This window comes from Sturnira hondurensis, unplaced genomic scaffold (assembly GCF_014824575.4).
Source record: "Sturnira hondurensis isolate 20B ecotype Veracruz unplaced genomic scaffold, ASM1482457v3 Scaffold0010857, whole genome shotgun sequence".
NCBI lineage: Eukaryota > Metazoa > Chordata > Mammalia > Chiroptera > Phyllostomidae > Sturnira > Sturnira hondurensis.
Genome location: NW_028083488.1, coordinates 330,651 through 342,741, shown reverse-complemented (window position 1 = coordinate 342,741; position 12,091 = coordinate 330,651). Strand labels below are relative to the sequence as shown.

The following is a 12,091-nucleotide window of genomic DNA, read 5'->3' as shown; positions in this document are numbered from 1 at the left end:
AAAGTGTAAGGTAATGTTATATGCACTAAATATCCCATTATACCAGCTCAACTCATAAGGGACAGGCAGAAGAGAACAAAGATGGCTCTTCTAGGCAGCACTAGAAAGCAATCCCCACAGTGACCAGCCACACTAAGAGGAGAGAGGGGGCAACTGGCCTGACAGGGCACACTCCTGGCTGCCACACCCAACAGAAAAAGGAATTTACCACTAGTCAGAACACCTCTTTGATACCACACCTAGGTCTTTCCTGAGCCTGCTGACTTGTCAGCCTCAGTAGCATTAACGACACACTGCAAATTACTTGCTTTGAAATTTAGAAACAGATTTTATTAAGATCTGAAATACAGTTCCTAAAATATCGACTTCTCCAGAAAACCGTGGCTACACAATAATGCATTGCCTCTATCATGTTAGAACGTGCATTAGACTCAAATACAAAAACCATGAGACAAACCACCATCCTTCAACAATTAGAGCAAAGATAGAATGCCTAAGGAACAACATAGATGGACTTGCAGAGGATGGGCTGTTTTACTTCAAGCACCATTTAAAAAAAAAAGAGCACAAATGCATGGGTTTTCAGGTATATACATTAAGTTGAACCTTTGGCACTAGGAATCAGGGCATTTTATCACATAGCATTAACACGTAATTAGAAAATTGTGTAGTGTCAAAGGGACAGAACCATCAGCATTCAAGCAATGTTGTCAACTATGCAAGAAAATGTTCTACTGAATGTTTCTTCTTTGCCTAATTACTGCATACACTGGTAGCAACTTTGAAATGAGGAAAGGAGCTTGTACTCCTTATATTTTCTGTTTCAAACGAAACAGAAAAACTCAGATATAAGCCCTGTTAAACATTAATAATTTTAAGGAACATCAATTATACAAGAAAAAGACTAAGAACAAAAAGAGTGTTTACAGATACCAGACATAATAGTTGAGTGGTCAGTAGACCCTCACAGGGCTTTGCGGTGGTACTCAGCAGAAGCCACTTTATAATCACTGGCAGTAAACAGAGATGCAGCATTCTTTGCCAGATACTTTAGGAAATCATGCAAATAACCCAACAATAATGCAAGGCTCTTCTCATCAAGGGGTGTATATGCCAACATTGCCCCAATTCTTACAAATAATCTCAGTAGGTGTGGTGCGCCATAAACCTGGGACATTGGTGCATCAGGGTGAGCCAAGAGGATTTCAGCATACTGGGGCCTCTCAAATTTGTAGAGCAGCTGAGTGCCCAACATCACGTTGAAGTATTCTTTTATTCCCGCAACAACTTCATTCACTGCATATTCCTTATTGTCGACATTTCCTTGTGATTTCTTGCAGCTTGCATACTCTTCTAGAATGGCATCTACATTTTTCTTAGCCGGGAGTTGAAATAGTTGCTTCTGCCTCGTAACTAAGTCCCAGTCCTCAACAAGCCATGGTTTTAATTCTTCAGGGATCTTCACTTTGACTTCCATTCTATTCTTAAATGCCTCCTCGCTTTCAACAGTGGGGTCAGCCCGGGCCCTTTTCTTCCTAGGTGGCTGAGGGGCTTCGCTGGTACTGCCACCATCTCCATTTCCAGGAGTCTTCTGTTTATTCTTTCTGGTCTTCCTCACAGATCCTGAAGGGGGGTTATCTGCAGAGCGGCCCCCCCATCTGCCTGGGAGGGCTGGTTCCAGATTTTTCTGCTGTGGACCAGCTGTCTTCTTTCCTGATGAGGCCCCTCTCATCTTACTTCTCTGCATATTGCTTCTACTTGGTTTTTTGAAGTTGTCTTCTTCTGTAGGTTGTTGTCCACGAGTCTGAGAACCCTGCTTTCTGGAACTCATTCAACCCTGTTTTTATTTCAACCACTGTAACATATAAAGTATTTTACTTGGTTGTTTTCTCTGGTGACCTTTAACACACTATGCTTCATAAAGCACATGCTAGTCTCTTGGAATTTGGATTTCAAATCCTATTTCAAGACCATTTTAAAGTGATTTACTACCTCCTCCCTCTCTCTTTTAGTATCACCACCCACTATAACATCAGGCTTGCCCCCAAATTCTTTTTTTTGATACCATCCAAAAGACAGGAATATAATTTTGGAGAAAAAAAAATTAAATGGGAAAGAAACTACAAAAGGCAGTGGAACTGAAATTCAAGATTTCCCAACAGAAAAATGACAACATGAAAGAAATAAGAAAGATTTAGTTAACTGGAGGCAAAATGAGCAACGGTAAAGGTTTTGTATAAGGTCTAACTAGGTCGGCCTAAACTAGGGTGATGAGAGTCAAGAAAGTCTGAATATAGAATTTGATAAATGCAGGAGAGGGAGGAGTCAAAAGTGGCTCTTCAATTTTAAGCCTGAGAAATTAATTGAATTAATAGAAGCACTGACTTTTAATGGTTAGTTTGGAACTAGCAATAAAATAATCAATAGGTAATTCATCTACTCATTAATCTAAGTCACCATAAATTACTGCGTATCTGCTTTAGAACAGGTACTATGCTCCATGCTAGGGATTCAAATATTTAAAGTGACAATTATAAAACAACAAGGCAGTGGTGAGATTGCATACTGGTGTAGCCACTATGGAAAACAGTATGAATGTTCCCAAATAAATTAAAAACAGAACTACCATATGACCCAGCAATTTTAGTTCTGGGTATTTATCTTAAGAAATAAAAAACACTAATTCAAAAAGATATATGCATCCCTGTGTTTATGGCAGTGTTATTTACAATAGCCAAGATATGAAAGCAAACTAGGTGTCTATTGATAGGCAAATGGATAAAGATGTGGTATATCTCTACAATGGAGTATTATTCAGCCATAAAAAGAAGGAAAATCTTACCATTTACAACAGCATGGATAGACCTAGAGATTATTATACTAAGTAAAATAAGTTAAAGACAAATACCATATGATTTCACTTACATGTGGAATCTAAAAAACAAAAGTCAATGAAAACAGAAAGAAACTCATAGATACAGAGAACAAACTGATGGCTGCCACAGGGAAGGGGGGTGGAAGGATGGGTGCAAAAGATGAAGTGGATTAGGAAGTACCAACTGCCAGTTATAAAATTAGTTATGGGAATGTTAAGTGTAGCACAAGGAATATAGTCAATGACTATGTATGGTGTCAAATGGGAGGTAAACTTATCGTGATTTCATCATAAGGTATGTATGTTTTAATTTTTTAAATTATAGTGATTAGACATTCATATGCCTTATGATATGCTCAAAATAAAATGACAAGCTTAGTATAATAATAGTTATAGATAGAAATTTGGGGGAGCAAACAAGAAATGGTACTTCATACCACTTTCAGTGATAGCTTGTTGGAGTGGGCAATAAATTGGTGACAGAGAAGTCATTGAGGACTCTAGGTTCTGAGCATGAGTAATCATGTCATTAGTATTATCTCCAAATGGGACTGCATCGAGGAGAAAATGGATTAGAGAGGAAAGAATTTCAGTATTAGAACTAAATATTAAATGTGAGATATACAGTTAAATATATAACTTTAAAGCTCAGGTGAGAGGCCAGACCCAGAAATGGAGATGAGTGTAATCATTACATAGACAATAGTAGAAATTATGAGGCACGAAATCATTCATGGAGAACAGAGGAAGAAAAACTGAACCAAGTATGGGATTCTCAAAGAAAGTAGGAAAGAATGACATTTAAGGCCTGAGCAGAGAGACCACAAATAAAATGAAAATAGTCAAAGTAGCCAGAGGGGAATTAGGCAAACATTATTTTAGAAAAGAAGTTGAGTTTCAGTAAGGAAAAGAAACAATCTACAGTGTAAAATACAGAGAGAGATCTAGTAATATAAGGTGAAAAAACAGTGTTCTGTGATCCTTATGATGTGGCAGATGCAATAATTCCCTAGACTTACGTAATCCTCTTCCTTCTTGCTCTCCCAGAACTAGTGTTATCTCAAATGGAATCTTACAAATCTCTCAGGATGGTCTGGAAGGATGAGGTGAGACAACCTAGAAAGGAAAGCAGGTATCTGCAATGAAGACAAACTTTTGTGAAATACAAGGAAAAAATAACCTAATTATAAACACACAGTTTACAATTGTGGCATCAGAGAAAAAAAGAGTTCTGCTGTTATACTATTTCAATTAGGCTCCATCATATAGGAGTTGTGAGGCTTCAGGCAAGCTATGTAAGCTCTGCCAGCATTTTTTTCTCATCTACGGAATGTGGTAAATTACCTATAGCCTTCACAGGTTTGTTCATGTTAAGAATTTCATAAATACAATATGGCTAAACAGCTAGCATATGACCTTGCAGGAATAACTGTACATGTGAACAAGGACACAAAACATGTTCATTGCAGTGGTGTTTTTAATACCGGAGAACTGGAAATACCCAAGTATTCTTCAACAGGGAAATGACAATATAAATTATGTATACACACTATGGAAAAACATTCAAATGAGTTAAGCAGAGATCCATGTACTGACATGGAAAGATATTCAATTATGTATTATTAGATAAATAGGCAGATTACATATAATTTGTACAATAGGATCCCAAAGGGAAAACAGCAAGGAGAGAAATAAACATTAGTCTCGGTTCTGAAGTACAGTGTGATCCAATTTCTGTAGTTTAAACTGACATGTCTAAATACAAATAAAAGTATCTTGATGGAGAAATACCAGACTGTTATGGTCAGGGTAATCTCTAGGAAAGAATGGTGGACAGTGGACCAGGGTTAAACCAGGTTTCCCTGGTACTACAACATTCACCCATAGAAAAAGCCAACTCCTAAAGACAATGTGTGCAGGTGTGAGGAAAAGCCTTGAGGGAAGCAATAAGAAATAAACAATGTTAAAAAGCTACAGTCCTGTATCACAGAAGTTAGTTATTGGGGAGACCTGGGTACTGGCACTTTCATTAAGCAAACATATGGTCTGAATGAAAGGACAAAGCTCTGAGCAGAAACTAAAGGGCAATTGTGGTCCTCAGAGAGCATCAGAATTTGTGAATAAAGACAATTACCCTCTGGAAATCTGAAGCCTTCTGGATGAGGGATATACAGATTCATCCTGTGAACGACCACTGACCAGTGTAGCACGACATTTTATTGTAAGCTATAATGGTGACAAAATAATGTTTCTTAAAAAACTGTGATGGAGCCCTGGCTGGTGTGGCTCAGTAGACTGAGTGCCAGCCAGCGAACCAAAGAATCAGTGGTTCAATTCCCAGTCAGGGCACATGCCTGGGTTGCAGGCATGGTTCCCCACTAGGGGGCGCACAAAAGGCAATCACACAGTGATGTTTCTCCCCCGCCCCCTTAAAAATAAAATCTTAAAAAATTGTGATGGGGACATAGTATCTGAGGACATCATAAAATTTAGTTAATATAGGTGAAATCCAAATATCCCACCTGGGGCTAATAATATAGTACAGAGCTTCCACAAAACAAGGGGATAGTTAATCTACAAACTAAATAAAGTTAAGACAGCCTCGTGCCAATCAGACTGTATGATACAAAGAAGTAGAGCCAGGCTGAACAGGAACTATTTGGGAAGCCACACTGGTTACCCGCAATTCCTTAAAAGGAACTTAAGAATGATAGCTAAACTTACCATGTCCTTGGTAGAGTGTATGTGTGTGTACAAAGGAATTCTACCTGGCTCTCATTAAATGGGTGTCTTGTCATTCTCTACAAACGCTTCTATCATTCATATAAAGTCCCAAGTTGATTGACATTATACAGAAAAATACCTACACCACTAGTCAAAGCTTTGTGGCCAGTTGAATAAAGCCAGAGAAAGCCTTTTTAAAGAATTGTCAGTACCTTCACTTTCACCAGAGTATCCTACAGATCAAGCAACTATTACTACCTGGAGTCAGAAGCCAGTCGTCAAAAGGAAAGGAATATCCATCCTTTTAATCTGGTTCCTAGTTGTCATACACGTTTACATATAACTTTATATGTAAAGTTATATGGTCACTGCACTATGTACCTCCCTCCCCAGCTTACACTGCCTCCATAGACTGGTGATAGATGTGCTGGGCACATCATTTAAAAAGGTGACTTTATAGTGCTCTGAGCTGCCTTGAATTTTCAATCTGCCCTTCTTCAATTTCAGGCTTTTGTCTACTAGCTTAGTACACCTTAACCTCCTTTTTTACTCCAATCATGCTCGCTCCCTTCATCTCCCTTATCTATGTACCATTAAAGTCCCATTTCCTTTAAATCTCCCCTAACTGCTCTAGCCCTCTCCCATCTTCAACACCATATGAAGTTAACAGTACTCCAGAGCTTAGTATTTAAATGTTCCATGTGTTACTTTTGCTTATGAAACTACACATTAATTTCCATTTGACATAGATCTTGTGTTAAAAATGTTTTGCACTTATATCCCAGGTGAGGTACGCTACAGTGAATCCAAGGGAGATGATTCAACCAAAGGGGTAAATGCAAGCACTATTTAGGAACAATTCGTCAAGCCTTCTTCCACTTGTTCTCTATACAGGTCAAGCTCTAGGGTACACCTGACACTGTGAAAACACATCCGTATATATTTACCTTAGTTTCCTTTTTGTGTAAATACTCATTTAGGTGAGCTCCTACTGGATATCAGATCTCAGATGTCCCCTTTAAAGAAATGTTACTTTGCCCTGGCAGGTGTGGCTCTGCGGCTGTGTGATGGCCTGCAAAACCGAGTTGCCTATTGATTCCCAGTCTAGGGGCACATGCCTGGGTTGTGGGCCAGGTCCCCCCAGTAGGGGGTGTGAAAGGAAACCACAGATTGATGGTTCTCTGCCTCCCTTTAGTATTTCCACCCCCTCAATTCATAATCATTAAGCCATTTTGCCCTTTCATATTTCTCTAAAGATTCCCAGATGGAGATTCAGTGGGCCGAGGTAATACGTTACCAATTTCCCCCCTCATACACTGGTCTGGACTCCAGCTACTCTAATGTGAATTTGGTACAGAATGGGTTCAATTTTTCAAATTTAATTTATTGATGTTCCAACACTGAAAAAATGTGCCTACTGGCCATTTATATTTTAGATGTTCATTTATTTGAATTGGTTCTTAGTGATTTCAACGTTTATATCTGAAGTTGATGAAATTTTATGCAGTCTTTTTATTAAGTTTAAAAATTAAGATGGCATGCTTTTACAGATTATCTATTCTAATTCCTTACTCTGCCTAGTATTTAAGTTATGGACTGAATCTATATACTTTCCCCCAAATTATGTTGTGGCACCATTTATTGAGTGCTCTTTCCTTTACATACCTATGAATACCAAATATATAATAAACATTTGAGTATTCTTACCATCTCCCCTCCCTTATTTCAGAATGTGTATGCTGTCAAATCTTTTTATGTACACATTTACTCTTATTTTTTAAAATGTATTATACACATATGTACCATGCATTTATTTGGCCTTGACAAAGGTAATGCACATTTCTGTGTACCTTTTCTCACTTTATCATGGACCTCCATCTGTCTCCACATACATGGGCTAATGCTTCTTCATATCTACATCATTCTATAGATACCATAATTTAACCCCTCCCATATAATTTCCAATATTCCATTTCAGAAATGCTGTAATAGACATCAGTGTACAGATAGGAGAGCATTAGGGAGTGGGAACTGTTCAAAGGATTTGCTGATTTATCTTTGGCACTGTAAGAGGCAATTTAATTTGAACCCCAAGCAAAAACAAATGTGGAAGCTCCTTCACCCATGCCTTTGGCAATACTGGATTAACTTTTATAAAAATCTGTTTTTGGAGGGGGCTAATCCAGTAATATTTCAATTTATGTGATATTGAGCTTTTCATATGTATTTTTGCTATGTGAATATTTGTCCCCCTTTCTATTAGGTTGTTTTTTTATTCTTAATTACTGGTTTTTTTTGTGTATGTTGAAAATATTTTATCCAACTGTCAATGTGTCAACCTTTTCCTTTGTGAACTTTGGAACTTTTGTGATGCCTAAGAAAAAATGCTCCCCCCAAAGTGGTCTAAAATAACTTCTTATATTATTTCTTGGCATTTTTATAGTTTTTTCCAAATATATAACTAATCTTCCTAATATTAATTATTAAAGAGCCCACCCTTTCCCCACTGATTTGATATGCTATTTTATTACATTCTAAATTCCTAGAGGTATATGGGTCTCCTTTAAGGTCCTCTCTTCCCAATGATTTTTGATTATTCAATTTTTAAAGGTATCAATGTTTCCAGGTAATCTGTTTTGTCATAGCAACACATCTGTTCTCACACCAATATCACATTGGTTTACTTATCATAGTTCAAAGCCATAAATGATGCCCTAATTTTTGTAAATGGGTTCCAAAGATCTTCCATGCAGCATTATTTGAAGTAGCAAAACACTGGAGTCAACCTAGAGGACTATCAATAATGATTTGGTAAAATAAAATGTGGTTTATCCATAATATGGAATATATCACACTAATTAAAGGAATGCCATTGTGAAAGGAATACAACAGAATTCTATGAATGGACGTGAAGACATCCCATACAATTTGATTAAACTCACCAAGTTGCAAAATAGTACCTATAGTGTGATAGCATATTTATGTAAAAAAACACAAAACAATATTTTATGTATTTCCATACACATTTTTTAAACAGGTACATAACTTAGAGATCTAGAATAAAATAAAGCTGATAATAATGGTTAACTCTGAAGAAGAGTAAGACAATTGGGGTGGTAGGAAAAGGAAACCAGAGCCTACTCTGTAATATCTAAATTTTTTATATTATAAGGAGATCATAAGTTATATAAGTTATACTGAAATATACATATTTAAAATCCACAATAATTTTCTGACCTATTCTTATCCATGGATTTCACTACAGCTGGACTTCGCAGCTAATTATCATGGTGTAGAGTACACTCGGTGGGTATACCATTCAAACTGGTTTCCCTCCCTCCTTCTAAAGTCCTGTACATTCTCAAAAGGCCCAGGTCAAGGTCCTTTTTCTCCTTGAGGCTTTCTCCATTTCAGGTTACCCTCCTGCTCTTGCCTTCTCTGAGCTCCTCCTATTGGCCTAACAGTCCATCTCTCTTCCTTTAGCCCTTCATCACTCTCAAGTGGCCTCCTTTAAAGGTTTTGTGCCTACCCATCTACTGCACGTTTTCCACCAGGTAGCGCCCTTCTCTGTAACCTAGCTTTCAGAAAAAAGAAAAAAAAAAAAAAGGAAAATATAGTGATTCCATGGGAAAATGAAGCTGTCAAGACTGAAAAAACTTCCTTCATCTCCTCATGCCAAGTAATGGGCCATCCAGGAATGCAGACTCCAAATGCTGACATTTTTGTGTATAGGTGTGTCACAAATGAATGTGAACATCTCCTACAATTTGTTAAAATACATCTTTAAATGCACCTGTATATCAGTTCCACTTATATCAATTCTTTCTTCTGGACCTTGGGACTACTTTATGTGTAACATATGTTTTTGAGTCTGAGATAAAGGAGAAATAATATAAAAGCTGCTAGCAGACTGAATATGGTTATGATTTGCTGTTTAAATTTATAGGTCCTCAAAACTTCTTTATCAAAATATCTTTTTAGATTGTTAGGATAAGTTATGATTTCAGAATTCAGTTCTAGTGGTAACTGCTGCTTCTGGAAAATCAGGAGAGAAACCAAGAGTATTAATTTTTTCACAATTCAAAAAAGAGGTATCCACTACTTTTATTAGGGTACCAAAAGGACTGATAGAAACATAATTACTAAAGCAAACACTTATATGTCCAGCACTGCCCTTAATCCTATGAAGTAGGAACTACTACTATCTTTATATTACTTTTGTGGTAATTTAGAAACAAAGTGAGTAACTATTTCGCCTAGGATCACACAGTTAAGTGGTGGAGCCAGGATTTAAATTTGGGAAGTCTAGTATTTGCATTTAACCACTTAATTGTGCTGCATATTGGGATGCCACAAAGTAAGAAAAAATAATACATGAATATATGGGACTAACTATCACAGATCAACTGTAGAATGTTTTATTAAGGAATATAAGATTACATAGTCCTTTGCTTTCTGTACTGGAAGCACCAATGGACTCAGGTCCATCCCTCTGCTGTTAGAATTTAAAGTGCTTTCCCAGATATACTTATTAATCTTCAAAATACTCCTGGACAGTAAAGAATGGACAGTAACATGGAATTATCTTGTTTGAGAACTGAGGCCAGGACAAGGGAAGTACTTACCCAATATTCTGTAATCAGGATCAGATCTTCTGATCCTTATTATACAGCAAACTTAGCTTTTCTGATAGTGGCCTAAAAGGTCAAGCAAGGGGACAGGAAAGAACATAAAATAAAGATATGAGATGATGGTTTACTCCTCCATCAAGGTTTGCATTTTATCACACACAAAGGACACCAAAACTGATCAAGTACATGTGTTTCTTTTTCCTCTCTTGTGGTTACATTTTCAAATTTACTTTATTGTACATTTACCCTGATTTTTGATGAAGTAATTTGTCTTGCTTTTTAAAAACCTTTTATTAATTAAAATTTCAAATAAACAAAAATGTAGAGGGAGTATTACAAACCCCTAAGAACATCATCCAGCTTCCACAATTACCAACTGAAGGCCATCTTGTTTCATCCATAACCCCACCCACTGCTCCCCCCAACTCCGATTTTTTTAAATAGCTGATTTTTTCTGTATTTTATTATGGAAAATTTCAATCATATACCAAGGAAGACATAATAACATAAGGAACTCTATATGCCCATCACTCAGCTTATGCAATTATTAACTTAGGGCCAATTTTGTTTCATCTATACCCTTTCCCTACTTTCCCCTATTGCTGAAATTATTTTTTAAAAAATCTTAGTCATCAATATATTTTGAAGCCAACCCCAGACATTTTACTATTTAATCTGTATTTTCCTATATGTTTCTCTAAGAGAAAGACAATTCGAAAACATAACCACAATACCATTATAACCTCTAAAAAAAATCGGCATCAATTCCTTAAAAACACATCAAATAGCAAATCCATCTTCAAATTTTCTTGATGTATTTTAGGCGGTTTTTTTTTTTCTGTTGTGTTTGAATCAGGATCCAAACAAGGCCTACTCCGCATGTGGTTCATCTCCATCCAGCTCGCTCTCCTTCTCCATCTCTTTCTACCCCTCCCCCATTTTTTAAACTTTTCAATATGGAAAATTCCAAACCCCGCTGTTTGAGGTAATTTCCCAAATAGCATACTATTCCATCAGTAAAGACTGATATGTCTCTAATCTCTAATTTCTTCTAGGAAAGAAGCTGATGTAACAGTAAAAGCACTATAATGAACGAATTTACATAATTTATGTTTTTTTCTCATTCTGTTACGCGGGTTTTCCTCGCCACAATAAAACTAGTATCTTTCGGACCTAGACTTCCTATTAAATGCCTTATATGCAGTACACGCCTCTGAAGCAGGCGTCTCTGAGGTAGATACTTATTATTAACACCATCTTACAAACATGGAAACCGAGACACAGTAAGAACAGGAGCCAGACGAGCTGGGCGTTGGCGTAGGAACCTGAATTCAGCTGTTTGATTGTGAAGCCATTAGTTAATCTTTTCTACACACAGGCCGAGAAGAAGAAATCGTCAACCCTTACTCCCCACCCCCACCCCGAAACCTGAAACGAGAATCCAGTTCATTCCAGCAGCCGACGTGTGATCACTGCCGTCCCTCCAACAGCCATAGTAAAGCCAGGTTTCTCTGGCAACTGATATCCATAGGCAGACACGTCACCTAGGAGGCGGGCTTATATTCTTCATCCAATCACAATCATCTTGTCTAAGTTTTAGAATGTTCCATAACTGAATGATTGGATGAGGCCCATCACGTCACAATGACACTTCGCCGCAGTAAAGGGGAGGTGCTAGTAACCTGCTTCTTCACGGTTAAGGCTTGAAGCAAACCAATCGTCTTCCTTCTTCAGTATGGGCTCTGGCCAGTGACACTCGTTCTCTTAGGATCTTATCCCGCCCCCCAAAAGCGCGACAGTCGTTGGGTCATAAGTCTATAGGGCAGGGTGTTCACGTGGCCTATTTTTACGACCCAGAGTT

General features: G+C 37.5%; 1 protein-coding gene across 3 annotated transcripts; it reads right to left on the bottom strand.

Moving 5' to 3' along the window:
* Positions 1 to 304: 304 nt before the first annotated feature.
* On the bottom strand, positions 305 to 11,765 carry MORF4L2 (mortality factor 4 like 2). Of its 3 annotated transcripts, none has more exons than XM_037059417.1 (4): positions 11,659 to 11,765; positions 10,225 to 10,296; positions 3,895 to 4,011; positions 305 to 1,855 (listed from the first exon to the last, which is right to left on the bottom strand). In XM_037059417.1, exon 4 carries the CDS (start codon positions 1,829 to 1,831, stop codon positions 965 to 967), a length of 867 nt encoding a protein of 288 aa, XP_036915312.1. In that variant the 5' UTR covers positions 1,832 to 1,855; positions 3,895 to 4,011; positions 10,225 to 10,296; positions 11,659 to 11,765; the 3' UTR covers positions 305 to 964. The 3 variants fall into 3 exon arrangements, with proteins under 3 accessions (XP_036915312.1, XP_036915311.1, XP_036915313.1); XM_037059416.1 differs by having other exon boundaries at positions 3,895 to 3,991; XM_037059418.1 differs by lacking the exon at positions 11,659 to 11,765 and adding an exon at positions 11,556 to 11,627 and having other exon boundaries at positions 3,895 to 3,991.
* Positions 11,766 to 12,091: the final 326 nt, after the last annotated feature.